General features: G+C 41.1%; 2 protein-coding genes across 7 annotated transcripts in view; one reads left to right on the forward strand and one right to left on the reverse strand.

Annotated features, from left to right (window-relative positions):
- LOC144024318 (plexin-A2-like) overlaps window positions 1–17,545 on the forward strand; it is a 121,669-nt gene extending 104,124 nt beyond the window's left edge. Inside the window, exons 23-32 of the mRNA XM_077530519.1 lie at window positions 2,362–2,428; window positions 3,300–3,446; window positions 7,306–7,465; window positions 8,687–8,790; window positions 9,433–9,529; window positions 10,238–10,437; window positions 11,145–11,314; window positions 12,696–12,908; window positions 13,892–14,042; window positions 15,628–17,545. Of these exons, the coding sequence (XP_077386645.1) occupies window positions 2,362–2,428; window positions 3,300–3,446; window positions 7,306–7,465; window positions 8,687–8,790; window positions 9,433–9,529; window positions 10,238–10,437; window positions 11,145–11,314; window positions 12,696–12,908; window positions 13,892–14,042; window positions 15,628–15,723 (1,405 nt within the window). The 3' untranslated portion in view covers window positions 15,724–17,545. The remainder of the gene's footprint in view (window positions 1–2,361; window positions 2,429–3,299; window positions 3,447–7,305; window positions 7,466–8,686; window positions 8,791–9,432; window positions 9,530–10,237; window positions 10,438–11,144; window positions 11,315–12,695; window positions 12,909–13,891; window positions 14,043–15,627) is intronic.
- ora1 (olfactory receptor class A related 1) overlaps window positions 1–17,859 on the reverse strand; it is a 192,906-nt gene that overhangs the window by 138,412 nt on the left and 36,635 nt on the right. For 3 of the 6 annotated variants that reach the window (XR_013284734.1, XM_077530524.1, XM_077530526.1), the window contains one exon: window positions 9,418–9,536. The gene's annotated coding sequence lies outside the window, so the exon portion shown is untranslated. Of the gene's footprint in view, window positions 1–232; window positions 2,423–8,934; window positions 9,078–9,417; window positions 9,537–17,859 lie in introns of those variants that run through there. The other 3 variants (XR_013284733.1, XR_013284735.1, XR_013284736.1) reach the window with 2 other exon arrangements.

Below are 17,859 nucleotides of genomic sequence, written 5' to 3' on the forward strand. Positions count from 1 at the left end.
ATTGTGATTTTTTTTTAAATGACAAGCTTCATGAAGGTGAAGACTTTTCAAAAATTGCATGAGTGGGCCCTCGCACCCTTTTCATTGCGGATACTAAACGTGTCCACAATCGATGCTGTACGCAAAAAAGTTTCACAGTTGTAGCATCTCTCATCCGTCTCGGACAGTGAATATTCAACTGTTCTGCCTGTGTCATCATACATCGCTGGCATAGATAGATGAACAAGATACAGTGTACTGTATTATTTAATAAATGGGGCGTTTGCAATTTTAGAAAACATTTTAGTCATATGTGAGTGAAATGATGTACAAAAAAACGAAACAAATCAGCCCTCATCTGGCCCTATTTTGTAGCCGACCACAGTTTTGATTTTTTAGAAGCTACCGTGTCAAACAGCGGCAGAAGGTGTGACTGACGAGGTGTCAATCCTTTGCCATGCACTCACATAGCAGCCAGGCACACTCCTGCGGCCTCACGCTGACCCGTTACCTTGGGCCCCAGATGCTTTGCCGAAACTGGCAACGTATCCACCTTTTGTATTAGAAAGAAAAGAAGAAAAAAAAACATACAGAAATGCCCGTCCCTCTGATGCCAACAACTGACTAGCAAATAGAAGCAGAGAGATTTAGAAGTGATACAGAATTAACATTTCTGTTCGATGAGTACGTATCATTTTTGATTGATTGTACAAAAAAAAACCAAACTGATCAAATGCAGTGATATACTTCCATTCCACGTAAGTTATGCTACCAACATAGCAGCTGTGGCTAACGTTGACCTGAGCACAGTGCAAATGCTAGCTGAATATCGCTTATTCATAATCACATGCCATCATGAATGTTTGAGAATCATGCTCATGCACGTAAATGAGGGTAGGTGCTCGGGGATGGGGGCTTAGTGACGTGACGCTAAATTTAAATATTGCTAGCAGCTCTAACACGCTGAACTCTCTCTTTTAGGGAAATTTAGTAATTTCACACGACAGATAAAAATCTCCCAGGAGCCACTAATGTGCCATGACATACTACAGTAGTTGTCACTGGTCTAGGATACCTTCTTTTAATTGAAGTTTGTCAAAGTACAAGACTTGGAATTAATCCAAAATGGCAACTTCCAGCCAAACTGTCCAACTTCCTGTACAATATATAGCATGAGTTTTTGAGACTTTGTTTTGTCCTGATATTTCGCCACTTTACATTTCTCGTTAGCTTAGCCGCTAACACCTCTCCTCCTCCTGTTCTTTCTTCTTGCTCATTGTGCGGCATTCCTAGCTCCCCATCCTTCTTTGGTGATAATATCTGTGAGATCTTTTTTGCCACAATGAGTGAGGATTAGTCAGAGGACCACTTCTGTACCATGGAAGGTCAGTGTTTAGCAGCGCTAGCTATTCTGTGGCACCTTGTAGCTGTTGCAGAGCCAGTTAGCTTAGCAGCTAGCATTCCCTCTAATTCCCGAGCAGCCAGGAAAGCTCGGGGATGGGTGACTGTTTAACATGAATATGTCTACCAAATATTTGTGACATGGTCCCCTATTAGTAGGGGACTCTAATGAGGGCCATCTTGGAATGGAATCCCACATATTATCTAAATCCGCCTCCTTCAGCACCATTCGTCTTTTAGCATTGATAATTCATCATGCATTGTTCTTTCCAGTCTAGGCCCTTTCCATGCGCTTCTGATGGGTGAGTAACTAGGTCACGTTTAAGGCAGGCCAGCCTGTCTTCAGCAGTGTGTAACCGCCATTTGAGAACCCGAGACGTCGGGGCGCCTGAGCAGACAGGTGAAGGACAGCAGCGGTTCCAGTGATGGAAAGAGTCAGGGCGGACTGGAACGGGATGACAACCTAATGGGGGAGAGCGAGTACAGCGGCGGCAGAGTCCTTGTCAGTCTCGCTTATCTTCCAATGTGCCACTCATGAAATATTCGGCCGCCTCTTCCGCTGTCACCTTCCCTCCCGCATCTTTGGCTATCTCCAGATTGTTTTCCCAGCAGCGCGGCCGGCCTGCTGAATGCTTAATGACTCGTTTCTTCACCACGGGTGGCTACGTCAATCTGAAGCGAAGCTCATTAAAAAGAAGTGTAAACAGCGCACGAAGGCATCTGGACACGTGTTCAAGCCGCCCAGTGGCGACGCACAGCTGTCCCTCCTGTAGACGATGTCACAAAAAAAAAAGTGACGCACTCTTGCTCTTCTGAGGCCCAGAAAGTGGATTCAGAATATTTTTTTAACGCCGCAGGCTGCACATGTTGTGTCTTCGGTTCCGACACTGTCAGACTCCTTTTAGTTGAATTAAATAGAAAAGATGCAGACAGCACTCAAAGCTCCCCCCTGGAAATGATCCTGCCTCTTTTGCTTCGCAGAACCGAGTCGGTGGCGGAGAAGATGTTGACCAACTGGTTTGCCTTCCTGCTCCACAAATTTCTAAAGGTAAGAAAACAGTTTTCTCACAACGAAGCAGCATGTCAGTACTTATTACATTGTCAAGACCATATCAATTATTGGCATCTCTCAATTGAAGAATTGGTGAAGCTAAAGTAGAAATTTTATTTATTCTCTATATATTGCCATGCAGCACCCGTCTTTCCTGGTTTTCATTCGATTGTGTTATACAGGTATTTATGGCCAAGTAAGGTTTTACAGTTATTACTATGACTTTAGCATGGGTGTATATTGAAATTGTCAAAACTGATTTGTAAATTATTTAAAATACATCCAAGTTCAGGAAGAGTAAACTAAACAGATAATGAATTAGCATTTTATCAGGTTCACGTACACTATACATACTGTATACCAATTGTGAAAACCATCTTCTACTCCTTCCCAGATTTTCCCAATTTGGGGAGACCTTCTCCAAACAAACTTTCAGAGGATTTTCAGATTTGTTCACGAGCAGGAGCCCCCAATTTTAAAATAACGGCTGCAGTGTGTTAGCGTAGGTTGCCTACTGATAGACTGTATGACCTTCCGGTTACGTCGACGTCATATAAAACGGAACTCGTAAACAGAGCACCACCTGTTGTTGATGAAGGTATTGCAATCTTATTCCATGTTGTCATTGACAGTCATGCCAACACACCACACGATAATAACACAGCCTGACAGACAAAATGATTTTCTCTAAAGTATTGCAGGGCACAAGACTGGAGAACTCGTCCACCCACCATAATATGCTTGATGTCTTTCTCGACGCCTAGAATCTTATCTCACCTCATCTCCTTCCCACCCCTTTCTATTTTTTCTTTCCTGTCGCACCTTTCCCTCTAATCCGCGGCGTGGGCGCCCGTCCAAAACAAAAAAGGAGTCCGCCGGCGAGCCCCTCTTCATGCTGTTCTGTGCCATCAAACAGCAAATGGAGAAGGGGCCCATCGACGCCATCACTGGCGAGGCGCGCTACTCCCTCAGTGAGGACAAGCTCATCCGGCAGCAGACGGAATACAAAACGCTGGTGAGTCACAAAGCCGAGTTAAAGGCTGGGAAAAAAAAAAACTGCAACAGACTGACTTGTTTCATATTTCACCGTTTCACGTGTGATGCCTCCAGGTGGTGCGACGGCGTATTAGGGTCACCCAGCAAGAATAAGAATAAGATTTAAAGTCACTATGACGACATTTAAAGTCGTCTCGATGAGATTTAGAGTCGTCATTGTGATGACAGTTGACAAGAGCATCCTGGAGTACGATGTCAACCGATCACGTTTCGAAAAGTTGACTTAAATGTTGCCACGGCCATCTTACTCCAGGATTCTTTCGTCAACAGTCACTGAGTTGATGACGTTAAATCTTGTCATGGTGACTTAAATCTCGTCATGAGTTTAAATCTCATCACTGCAATTTAAAAAATCTTGTTGCGATGACTAAATCTTGTTTTGACGACAAATCTTGTCGACTTTAAAACTCGCCACTATGACTTTAAATCTTGTCATGATGACTTTAAATCTCATCCTGATGGCTTAAATCTCATCATGAGTTTAAATCTCATCACTGCAATTTAAAAAAAAATATTGTTGCGATGACTAAATCTTGTCCTGACGACAAATCTCGTCGACTTGTCATGATGACTTTAAATCTCATCCTGATGGCTTAAATCTCGTCATGAGTTTAAATCTCATCACTACTATTTAAAAAATCTTGTTGCGATGTCTAAATCTTGTCCTGACGACAAATCTCGTCGACTTGTCATGACTTTAAATCTCATCCTGATGGCTTAAATCTCATCATGAGTTTAAATCTCATCACTGCAATTTAAAAAAAAATCTTGTTGCGATGACTAAATCTTGTCCTGACGACAAATCTCGTCGACTTGTCATGATGACTTTAAATCTCATCCTGATGGCTTAAATCTCATCATGAGTTTAAATCTCATCACTGCAATTTAAAAAAAAATCTTGTTGCGATGACTAAATCTTGTCCTGACGACAAATCTCGTCGAGTTTAAAACTCGCCACTATGTCTTTAAATCTTGTCACGGTGACCTTAAATCTCATCCTGATGGCTTAAATCTCATCATGAGTTTAAATCTCATCACTGCAATTTAAAAAAAAATCTTGTTGCGATGACTAAATCTTGTCCTGACGACAAATCTCGTCGACTTGTCATGATGACTTTAAATCTCATCCTGATGGCTTAAATCTCATCATGAGTTTAAATCTCATCACTGCGATGACTAAATCTTGTCCTGACGACAAATCTCGTCGACTTGTCATGATGACTTTAAATCTCATCCTGATGGCTTAAATCTCATCATGAGTTTAAATCTCATCACTGCAATTTAAAAAAAAATCTTGTTGCGATGACTAAATCTTGTCCTGACGACAAATCTCGTCGAGTTTAAAACTCGCCACTATGTCTTTAAATCTTGTCACGGTGACCTTAAATCTCATCCTGATGGCTTAAATCTCGTCATGAGTTTAAATCTCGTCACTACAATTTAAAAAAATCTTGTTGCGATAACTAAATCTTGTCCTGACGACAAATCTCGTCGACTTGTCATGATGACTTTAAATCTCATCCTGGTGGCTTAAATCTCGTCATGAGTTAAAATCTGGACTTAAATCTCATGATGAAATTAAATCTTGTCACGATGACTTTAAATCTCACCATGATGACTTTAAATCTCTTGATCTATATTTTTATTCCTCACTAGGTGACCCTTAATACGGTGTCGTAAGATGGAAAAAAGTTAACTGATGAATCAGTTGAGTGGACAACTCATCTTACAGCTCATGGTGCTAAAATGGTGCTACGGAACGATGCTATGATGATACGAATACACTCTACATGTGCAATATGTCATGTGAGTGACTAGATCAATTCAACACGAGTATGAGAGGAAGGGATGTGACACGGGTGTTAACATCTCGAATCCCTGAAGGCTGCAATGGAGTTTTGCATTAACCTCTCATATCAAGAGGGTGCAGCCATGCATTACGATATTTGTAAGTTGTTCGTTATTTTTAAATTGATGCCATGATTGGCGTAAATGCTGCACGGCATCGTTTGTGTTCCACTACTCTGTTCCCTTCAACATCTTTGAGACGGTGATGAGGATAGGCGGGAGAGGGTGGGGGGGTGGGGGGGTGGGGGGGGGGGGGGGGGGGGGTTGTTTTGTTCGCAGGATGCAGGAGAGCATTGGTCATGTCACTCAAAAAGAGAGAAAGAAAAGGAGGCAGAGAAAACGGAACAAATTGCCATTTAGTTGCTGCCAAAAATAGACTATAAAGCAGCGGGTTATGAAGGCCATAGTACGCTCCAAATCTTTGCAAATGATTTCAGCAATTACTGCATTTTCACATGTATGATGGATTGAGAACTAAATCTATTATTTAACTTTACAGTGACTTTAAATTGAAATTGAGAACTTGAATCCAGCTCAAATGTCTAAAAAATAATTTCTTTCTTCCACGTGTAATTGTATGATGCATTCACACATTTGTGATGTGTAGTGTGCAGTAGGGATGTAACGATAAGGGCAATATCATGATATTGTGATATTAAAACTGCCACAATACCGGCATGTTCACAATATATAAAAGGGACACATCTGTTAAAAAATAAATAAAAAAAATATCGGGTTGATTTTCATTTGTGCAGTTCTCGCACCCTCTAGTGGCTAGATTATTAGTGTAATTTAATTTTCATTAGAGATGTTTTGGCCTTCTATGTTTAAAATCTATGCTAATTGTCAGATGAAGGGAAACCTAATTGGCTTGTGAAGTAATCAATGTGTGCTTGTATTAGCAAGGAAGTGCCTCAATATTGTTATTAGAGATTGTAGGTGGTTGATATGCATTGCCGTTATGTACAAAAGCACAATGTTGTGCTTTTTTTTTTTGTATGAGCTCTTTTTTGTTTTTGTTTTTTTGGTTTTTACAATATTGTGATCTTTTATTAAATATTACCCCCCCCCCCAATAATATCGTGATAATTATCGTATTGTGATGTTTGGATATCGTTACATCCCTAGTGTGCAGACTCCATGACATACAACAGAATATAACAGCCCGGCCAATTCATGTATAAAAAATAAAAATAAAAAAATAAAAAAATAAAAATAAAAAAAATAAAAAAAGGTCAAACTGCTCCAGGTTTGTCTCCCCTGGATAGATTTAAGACAAATGCGCAGCGTTCTCAGAAGTAGAAAGAAATTGCAGAAGTTCAATAGCAGGAGGCAAGTCTAATAAAAATGACAATGGAGACTGCTACTGCTTTTGATTTGAGTTTGCTGCCAAGGTTAGCGAGGGCTTTGACATTTCCACAAGAATCCAGACATACAGACAGTGGTGCCTGATCTATTTTTTCCCGTCTCTCTCCAGGAATTAATCCAATTGGACAAAACAGAAGTGTGGGTTTGCATACTTTAGTGCAAATAATGACAGACAAAGAAGATAAAATCATTACTACAAAAAAAAAAAAAAAAGTCTTAAGTGCCCAAGTGGCTCTGGCAGCCTGCTTGGTATTTCAGCAACGTTTTAGCAATGTTGAAGCGGCCTGATGGCTCGTTTAATATGAGGCTGCCTGTTCCACTCCGGTCCATCAGTATAACTAACTTTCCCCCAAGGCTTAAAGTTTCCGCCGGCGACAGGATGACACCTCTGTGATCACGGTGTCAGGCAGTCGGAGAGTGTCTCATTACTTGTTTAAAGCCCCTGCCAAAGCCGCACAGCCACATCCTGGAGGTGTGAAATTACATTTCTGCCCCCGAGATCCCCTCTACCGGGACACTCGAGAGAGGACCGGCTAATGAAAAGGACTTAGCCGTTGGAGTAACAGCCGCCTCTTTCTCCCTCGTCTGTACCGTATGGCCAGACGCTCAGCTGTGTGAACCCCGACAACGAGAACAGTCCGGAGATCGCCGTCAAGGTGCTCAACTGCGACACCATTACCCAGGTGAAGGAGAAGATCCTCGACGCCGTGTACAAGAACATGCCATGCTCACAGCGACCTCGAGCGAACGACATGGACCTCGGTGAGACTCCTGGCATCGTGAAATTCTACCACTACCTATAACCCTCCTTGTTACATTAGTTTCTCAGAAGCAGCTTTAATGTTGTCGGGTCAAATCGACACATTCGGACACTTGCTCATTACATCATTTTTCCATATATTCATGGGGCTTGCACACAGTCGGGATTAAGAAAAATGTTGGGTGGATGTTCTCTGTTAAATATTCATTTCTACCAGAAAGAGTTTACTGATCGAACACTGCTGGTGTTCATATCATCGTCCGAGTAGACGCTACAGTATATCGTCTGCCCTTTCACTTCTCAGAAGGCTTTTGGTGACTTCATTGACGGTTGACGTAAAAATTTAAAGCTGCTGAATGTAGAAAATTGAATTTCGAATCACTACTGCCATCTGTGGCCGAAAAATAAAACCACACACACCCAAAAAGCACATATATGAGTGTCTTTTCAAATGGCCGTACTTCGCACTTTTCGTTACATTTGAATATAGACTTGCAGACTTGGTGCTGGATTTCACTTTGATGGACTGGATGTACTGGTTTCTGTGGATCTCACTCTGCCTCATCTATCCTTCCCTCCTTCCTCTCTTTAGTTTTTCCTCTGGTCTCTTGAGATCTCTTTAATTTGTTGGAATTTAGAGGCTTCTGGGGTTGGCGTAAGACTTTGATTTTGTAACCATGGGGAAGGCAGGAACAATTTGGTTGGTGCTGGATTTCACTTTGATTTATCTTTCTTTTCTTTTTATCTTTTCTGACCTTTTCTCTGGTCTCCTGACTGTTTGAGTCTCACGACTCTGGCGAGACTCTGAAGTATCTGGTTAAGGTGTTAAGGTATTGGGATTTTTATTAGGTTTTAGGTGAATTAATGAGTATAAATTTACACGTATTTGCACGCACACATATACGCACACACCCCCACACGTTAAAAAAAAAAAAAAAAAATGAATATAGACTTGCATATTTTGCTAATATGCCGCTCTCATTTTCAGTAAAATTTCCATCTCCTGATGTCACGAACTAGGCTATGCCCCATACTACAGTAATTACATTTTTTCAGAAAACAACCAAGACACCATGAGAGTAGTTTTGCACCAACCAGAAAGCAGTGTGCTAAATTGATGCGCAAGGACCGCAATCAATTTGTGGATGTCAGATCATCCGGGTAACAGTCAAAACTCACTCAGATGCGACACCTTCACTATGGACTTTCTCCACACAATGCAGAGTGGCGTCAAGGGAGGACAGCTCGCGTGGTTCTTCAGGACGAAGACATCACCACTAAGATCGAGGGGGACTGGAAAAGACTCAACACACTGCTACACTACCAGGTATGCAGAAAAATCTGTAGGTTCTCCTTTGTTTTGTTAGTGAGCTGATGGCTGGCTACCCATTGTGATTTTTTTTTTCCTTTAGCAATGCAGTTCATGAAGCACAAATCATTATTCGGTCTCCTTCATTGCACGTTGACATTTTCTTCCTCAGGGTTAAACGCATGCGCATACTGTATAGTCGATTCTTCAGCTTTCACGCGCAGGTCGGCAGCCTTGGATGAGGATTTATGTTTCTTTGTTGGCCAACTGTCGGTGTTGACTCACGAGTTGGAGCCGATTGAACGCTGGAAGTCACACGAGTTCAAACAGCAGAGAGAAGAAAGATGAACACATTCAGACGAGAGAGGAAATTACCTCCTCTCATCTGGCAAAGGTCTAGCTTTGCTCTTTCAATTCTTATCTGCCAGTCAGTCACTTGAGAAGGACGACTTATATTTATGTGGATGTAAAATATAAATAATTCATTTACAAAAAAAAAGTAGCTAATTAAATGAAATAAACATTTGTTAAAAGCTCCAGTCGGTTCAACCCCCTATTTTTCGGGATGCAGCCTAACATACACCCGCTACCATTTGGCATCATGACATAACTGTCAATATACACAAAAAGTCAAACGTTACCTACCTTTCGACTTCACAGGTGACCGATCGTTGCGTGGTGGCTTTGGTGCCCAAACAGATGTCGTCATTCAACATCCCGTGCTCGGCCAGCTTTCCAAGAAGCATCAGCAGATATGGTCAGTACTGTCAACAAATACAAATAAATTGCTATTTGTAACATTTCATGACAACAGCGTCATTTTTAGTCAGGGAGCTGTATGTTAACATTTGTCAGTTACAACAACAACATGGAGCTAAGAAGATAAACCCGGTTGTTATGGTATGTAGGAGATTGTAGATGATGTGGACCCAAACTGAGGAGACAGATCAGACGACTGGAATGGGCAACTTGGGGTGATTTATTCACAACGGGGTAAGAAAACCAAAACTAGACTTGCCGTGCCATGACGTGAATGAACATGACTTGACAGAACCTGGGGGAAAACACAAGTGGCTGAGGGCAGTGATTGGTCACACACTGGGAAGGGAAGACACACTCAGGTGGACATGGTTTGACATAATGAGACAAGGGAAGAAACGAGGAACACATGACAAAAACACCAACCACAGACAAACGCACCCAAAAAACACCAAAAGAAAACAAAATCCCAACCCCACAGAACCAAAACATAACACCCGGCAAGATCAACTGACAACTGAAAATGGTTAGTGGCAGACAGCAAAAAGTTCAACACAAAGCAAGGTGAACCAAAGTCAAATCACAAAATTCCATCACTATGTCGAGACTCCAACAATGTCATGAGAACATCGAAGTGGTGCAAACGGGACAGCACAAAAGTCTTCTGGTGAACAAAACGCCAACTGTCTGACATTTGTCCCGCCAGGCGTGGACATCCCCTTCCGCTCCACGCCCACCAGCCCCGACAGCCCCCACTCCCGCGTGCCCATGCTGACCCCCGACTTGGAGAGTGGGGTCAAAGTTTGGCACTTGGTCAAGAACCACGAGCACGGCGACCAGAAGGAGGGCGAGCGAGGCAGCAAAATGGTGTCGGAGATTTACCTCACCAGGCTCCTGGCCACAAAGGCACGTGTCACTAATTATGTATTCATCAATACGCATGAATATACTTTTGTTTTTGTTTTGTTTTTCACGATTCTAATAATATTATTATTATTTTTTCAATATTATTATTTTTTATTGTATAAATTCTTTGTTTTTTTAATTATATATAACTTTCTTGTGCATTTTGAAATTCAATTATGTAGGGATGGGTGAGTACCGATACCAGGTATCGGTATCGGGCCGATACCAGCCTTTTTTCAAGTACTCGAGTACTCATGACGCAAACTAAAAGAGCATTTTTGTGTTTTATTTTGAGCGTTAAGACTATTGAAGAGTGACTGTGCTGTTTTTTTGTCAAAATTAAAGGAAATATATTTGTTTAAAAATATCTTTTAGTGATTTTTTTTTATTTGTCAAAATGTACTACTGGTATCTGTATCGGTGAGTACTGAGGGTCCGAGTATCGGTATCGGTCTGAAAAAAAGTGGTATCGAACATCCCTACAATTATGTTTTGAAATTCAATTATGTTAAATTCTTTTTTTATTTAACATTACTGTTATATTTTGGGTGTTTATTTACATTTTATTTATGTCATTTTTACTTTATTTATTGAAATCAAACGCACCTGTAGATGTTAAAATTCTGCTAAATTTATTTTGATGCGATATATTCATTTTTCAATTACTTGAATAACCAAGTGCTAATTCTGTGTTTTGTTTTCTTCAGGGCACGCTGCAGAAATTTGTGGATGACCTGTTTGAGACGCTGTTCAGCACCGTGTGCCGGGGCACCGCCCTCCCGCTAGCCATCAAGTACATGTTCGACTTTCTTGACGAGCAGGCCGACAGACACGGCATCTACGACACGGACGTCCGCCATACCTGGAAGAGCAACTGGTGAGTGGCGTGTTCTCAAAGTAATCCTTCACTCAAGTGTACTTTAAGTATCAACAGCAGGAGCACCTCTTTGTCACTGCTCTACGGCTTATTTACATGCGAAGAGGACGGCGACAACAACACCACGTTTTCATGCTCACACTCGCCTCTAATGAATATCAATATTTAGATTTGAATTATCAGCAGAAAGCTCTCCAGCCAAGAGTGTGCATTTCAAAACACTGTATACTGTTTTGTTCTCAGCTTTAACAAACTGCATCTGTTGCCCTTCGACTATTATTCCCGCTCGCTGTCTTCTCAGGGTAATTTCAAGACTAAAAACATGTATATTAGGTTCATTATAGACTCTAAATTGTCAATTTGAGTGAGAAGGCATGCTTGTCTATATTTGCCCTATGAATTACTGGCGGCCAGACCAGGCTGTACCCCGATTCTCTCACCAAAAATCTTCTATTCATTCACTAAATATGACCATGTTATATCCTAACATTTAAGATATATTTTGAAATAATATTTTTGATACAATATTACATTTTGATTTCAACCCTCAGCTAAATGATGGTGTTTATTCATACTAAAATACAAAAATAATTGTAATTTGTAACTATATCAAATATTTTCGTTTTCCAAAGAAAATCTAGCAACATTGCTTCTTGCATTTTTTTTTCAGACTTATATGTTATTTTTAAGGACAAATGAGCTTTTATATTTTTTTTTGAACATCCAAATTGATGTCATTGTTTGAAATATCTACAGACAGGCCAGTCACCGATACCAGGCACCTGTATCGGGCGAAGTATCGACACTCGTAACGGCAGCCTATACCAGTATTGGTCGCCCTCTTGTGGCCATTTTATGATCAGGAACTAGAAATTAGAAACTAAAAGAATAGAGAACTGGCATTAATTTCATGCAAGTTTAAGGGAAATGCTACACTCTATCGGCATTTGGTATTTGTACATAATATAGAATTACAAAAAAAAGGCCAACAGGTGACTAATTAACAGTTGAGGACTCACACTTGGTTTGGCCTGGGGGAAAAAATGGTATTGCGCATCCCCAGAAATATTCATCCAGGGGTTGGTAAAAACAACAACTACAACAAAAACAACTTGTTATTAAAACGCAATTAAAAGTTAAAGACCATTTTTGGTATTTTAATAAGAAACATGGCGCACATGATTTGCCTTGGTAAAATAATCTGGCAGGCTGGATCTGGCCCCCAGACCTTGCGTTTGACCCCTTTGATATAGTCTTCAATGAACCTAACATCATGCACGTTTTTGGAATTTGGAAAATATCCGACATGACATGCCACTCTAAATTGTATTTGAAGAGAAATTGTTGCACGCGACATGTTTCTTCCCTCTGTTTTTCCCAGCCTTCCCCTGCGCTTCTGGGTGAACGTGATCAAGAACCCGCAGTTTGTCTTCGACATTCATAAGAGCAGCATCACGGACGCCTGCCTGTCTGTGGTGGCCCAGACCTTCATGGACTCGTGCTCCACCTCCGAGCACCGACTGGGCAAAGACTCGCCCTCCACCAAGCTGCTCTACGCCAAGGACATCCCGCACTACAAAAGCTGGGTGGAAAGGTAGGTCGGTAGAAAACTTGTAAATAAAAGAGCAGAGAGATGATTTCAAAGCATGTGACATGTGCGGTGATCGTTTGCGCAACAGGGTTCAATTAAAAATGTATGCAAACATGTTAGCGTTGGTTTTATGCATGCTGCAAGATGAATGCTACAAATAATACATTATTGCAAAGGATTCCCTCCTCCTGCATTTTTTTTAACTCATTCAAACCCAAAACGGTGTAAATACGTTATTTTTTAATACTTTGTTCTTCCCTCCCAAAAACGTGTTTTCATGTTTTTGGGAGGGCTTTGATGCAGCTTCTGACACCAAGAGGTGGCTTATAATGACCGTTATTACAAAAAAAAAAGGTCAGCAGGTGGCATCAGAGTATAAGAGATCAGCCAGGGCCATGTTGCAACAAGCTCTTTTTGACAGTGTATTCACCAGGAATGTGAATATCGATGAAATTTAGCTACATTCTAATGCCAATTGCTATTTTTTCTTGGTGAAAGAAGAGGCTCTGATCTTTCTTTTGGTAGGTTCAATATTTTTATAGAATTAGAACATGATATTTTATGGGCCTTTCAAAATGAGTCAAAATTCAGTAAAACAGCCATGAGCGAAGGGCGTTGCTTCAGTCAAAATGGCTGCTGGGAGTGAATGAGTTAATTATACAACGCCTTTTATACTTCTTTATATCTTTGTATAGGACCATCATATTGGACACCATTACATTTCTGATCTGTTTTAAGAACAGTGATAACAGACATATACAGTAGATATATTATTGTATGTATGATGCTAAAGGTGTAAAATATGCAATAACACAAACCCATAACTAAAAAAAACAGTGCGCACCAATGAGTAAATTCACGATTATCCCGCTCTAGCGCCTCCGATGCAAAACCGCCGCCGTGACCGCATGCTACTCGGACGTACTTTGAAGGGAAACGATTGGCCGCTTGCCTGATACGCAGAGCGCGCGTTTTCCCCCTTTCAGGTACTACGCCGACATCAACCGCCTGCCTGCCATCAGCGATCAGGACATGAACGCCTATCTGGCTGAGCAGGCGCGCCTCCACTCCAGCGAGTTCAATGCGCTCAGTGCCCTCCACGAGATCTACAGCTACGTCGGCAAATACAGCCAGGAGGTGAGGGACGAGCGCGGCATGGGGCCGCAAAACGTCACCATGAACTTGCTCATCATTATGGCATCTAAGCAACTTTCAACAAAGATATTAAAACACACGTGTAGTTCAACCTTAGTCAGAATGTAAAGGCAATGATTATATTATTGATATTCATGCTTCTGAGGTACTATCAGAAGAATAACAGACACCGATTAAAGACGAAAGCAGCGGTGTCCAAACTACGGCCCGGGGGCCATTTGCGGCCCGGCATACATTTTTTTGGCGGCCCGCGGCAAATATGAAAAATTATTTTTCAATGCCGTTTAAAAAAAAAAAAAAAAAAAAAGAAGAGGGTGGATTAAACATTTCTAGCTATGCAAAGACACAAATTTGCAGCTAATAATTCAGTCTCAGAAATAAAAATAGTTTCATCCACTTGTTGCTTAGTGTCAAGGTAAGGTAATAAGTGTCAAATGGAAAAAAGGAAAATAAATGTAGAAAAAAAATCTGTAAATACGTGAACCCACAGTATGCAAAAAAAAAAAAAAAAAAAGTAAAAAGGGAAAATAAATGTAGAAAAAAAATCTGTAAATACGTGAACCCACAGTATGCAAAAAAAAGTAAAAAGGGAAAATAAATGAAAAAAAAATCTGTAAATACGTGAACCCACAGTATGCAAAAAAAAAAAAAAAAAAGTAAAAAGGGAAAATAAATGTAGAAAAAAAAATCTGTAAATGCGTGAACCCACAGTATGCAAAAAAAGGAAAAAGGGAAAATAAACGTAGAAAAATATCTGTAAATACGTGAACCCACAGTATGCCAAAAAAAATGGAAAAAGGGAAAATAAATGAAAAAAAAATCTGTAAATACGTGAACCCACAGTATGCAAAAAAAAAAAAGAAGGGGAAAATAAATGTAGAAAAATCAGAAAATATGTGAACCCACGGTATGCAAAAAAAAAAAAAGAAGAAGAAGGGGAAAATAAATGTAGAAAAATCTGAAAATATGTGAACCCACAGTATGCAAAAAAATAAAAATAAAATAAAAAAGGGGAAAATAAATGTAGAAAAATCTGAAAATATGTGAACCCGCGGTATGTAGGGATCCACCGTAATCAAAGAAAATTTTGGAGAATTTTTTTTTTTTTTTTTTTCTGAAAATTAATGGGGCCTGCTCTCTCTCTGTATGACACAATACAATGCATTGTTGTACTTTGTGCCAGTGCTATTAGCCAACATCCACGTTACAACACACTCCACTGGCTGAGGTTTCACACAACATGTTTACGCTCCGGCTCCCATGCCAGCTTGTGAGTGGGCCGATTGGCCGGTGCCCTGTTGCCTCCCACAGCCATTGGCTGGACACCACACTGTCTGCATGCATGTGCGCTCTCTGATAAGAGTTGGCCAAACATTTTTAGTGGTTTAATTTTTTTTTTTAAAACATGAACATCACAGAGACCAGCAACGGCAGGTAACCGTCATTACAAATAGAACACCAATTTGTGACGTTCGCGATGATGAAAGAAACGTAAGCGTAATTTCATAACTAGCTAACTTGCGTTCAACTTTAGCGAGCTCGCTAACTGTGTTTGTGTTTGTATCAGATCACGGAGGCGCTGGAGCAGGACGATCAGGCCCAGAAGCAGAAGTTGGCATATAAAGTGGAGCAGATCATCTCAGCCATGTCTGCCGAGAGCTGAGACGCACGCCAACGTGCAATACGCGCACACGCTCACGCACACAACATGCCGTTACACGTCGCAGACACACGAAACAAGCATATGCTGAGGCGGAGAAGAGGAGGAGTAACACGCGCGCACAGCAAATGCACTCAGACGCACGCGCACGTCACGTCTCATGTGCATGCCTGCACACAAACACCCAGAGAGACGCAAGGGATGCCTGCAATCTTTTATGGACCTAGTACAAATGACACACACACGCACACGAACGGCAGATCATCCCAAAGCATGATGTTTGTATTCAATGCCATTCGCTAGTAACATGCATCCATCGTCTAAAAGTGTCCTACGTGGGTTCACGTGTCGACACCGAAGGAACCGCGCAAAGAATGACGACATCTCCAAAAATCGACCAATCGAGGTGCTTACGTTTTTTTGTTTTTTTTGACTAATAGTGATGAAGGTACGAGCGCTACGCGTCACGGGCAGGACGCGATGCTGCCATTTAAGCATTTTGCCAAAAGCGGGGTCAAGTGCATTTGATCAAATGTGAATTTTAATTCGGGAGATTTGTGAGCAGGACCCCAATTTAGAGTCTTCAATGGACCTAACGTGCATGTTTTGGCCTACTCAAGACAGGACTTGCACTGAGATTTGAACCAAATCTCAAGACTGTGAAGCAGACGCGCAATCCGCTAGCTCAGATGCTGCAGATTTTAATTCAATTCGTGAAAATGGCTTACTAAGGCTGTGGTCACACTTGCAATTAACTCATTTGCTCCCAATAACGTGTAAATACGTTTTAAAAAAAATAAATAAATAATGTTTTAAGTGTCCCAAAGACGTATTTATACGTTGTTGTTTTGTTTTTTTTTTTTATGCTAGAGCATACATAAGGCTTTGATGCAGCCTCTCAACTGCAAAGAACGGCTGCAGAAATGGTAGTTATTACACAAACGGCCAGCAGATGGCAGCAGAGCAAAGGAGATCAACCACTGTTTTAATATTAGTACCCGGAGAAAAGCCACAGAAGCATGCAAACTCCACACAGGAATGTCAGAGCAGAGATTCAAACCAAGAACCTTAGGGCTGCAGGGCAGAGATGCTTATCACTGCACTGCTGCTGTATCAGGTTGTTGTTTTGTTTTGTTTGTTTTTTTAACTCCAGACTGGAGAACAAAGTGTCAACACAGCCATAGAAGTGTAGTTCAGTAGTATTCTCATAAACGTGCATTAAGATGTACATCATAGTACTGAACAAGCAGTATGAAATAGGATATCTAGAACACTAATTCTAATTAATTCGACGATAAGTGGATAACTAAACTGTCGGAGAAAGCTTCATCAATGACGCTGCAAGGCCCAACGTATACTCGTCTCATCAGTCATTGTTTACATTTTACTTGAAATGCACCAAGTGTACGAGACAAGAACACCTGCCGCTCCTTTCGCGAAATGTGGAAAAGATAAAGTTGAGTAGCTGCTAGGTTGGTCTTGAATAAATACTTTAATAAAAAGCAACCTGGACAATGAATCTGGCGAACGGGCTGCGGAGCTTCTAATTTTGGAGTCGTTTGCGGTGCGGAGCGCTCCCGCCGGATCTCTGATGATGGATGCCACGTGCAGTCGGCTCATTAGCCGCTCCTTGTAAATTCGATGCCTTCTGCCGCCCGACTGCACTTCACTCACTTTGCATCGCACCCGCGTCTCCATCTTTAATTGTGTAATTCACGTCCTTTTTATTCGTACCAGACTGCTGGTGGTCTCTTTTTTTGCTGCTGTATTTATTGAGTGCCATATAGAAACTTATCACGATCAAACTGTCAGTCCGATGCCTGTTTGGGGGGGGGGGGGGGGAGGGGTTGGAGGGGTTCAGTTTTATACACGACGCACCAAACTGTGACAATGATCTGTTGATGTGGAGAGCTTCTTTTATTTGTCTGGAACTCCACCATCAATTCAAAACAAAAAAAAACAAAAAAAGATGAGAAGAAAAAGCCTCCATTTCCTGTTAAATGTTGAAATATGACAAAAGGACCCACGTGTTTTATGTGTGATTTGATAAGTTATAAATGTGTCGTGCAATAAACTGTCGGATGTGTTTTTTTTAAACGATATATGACTATATAAATATTGTACATAGAAAACATTCCT

Source organism: Festucalex cinctus, chromosome 8 (genome assembly GCF_051991245.1).
Source record: "Festucalex cinctus isolate MCC-2025b chromosome 8, RoL_Fcin_1.0, whole genome shotgun sequence".
Taxonomy (NCBI): domain Eukaryota; kingdom Metazoa; phylum Chordata; class Actinopteri; order Syngnathiformes; family Syngnathidae; genus Festucalex; species Festucalex cinctus.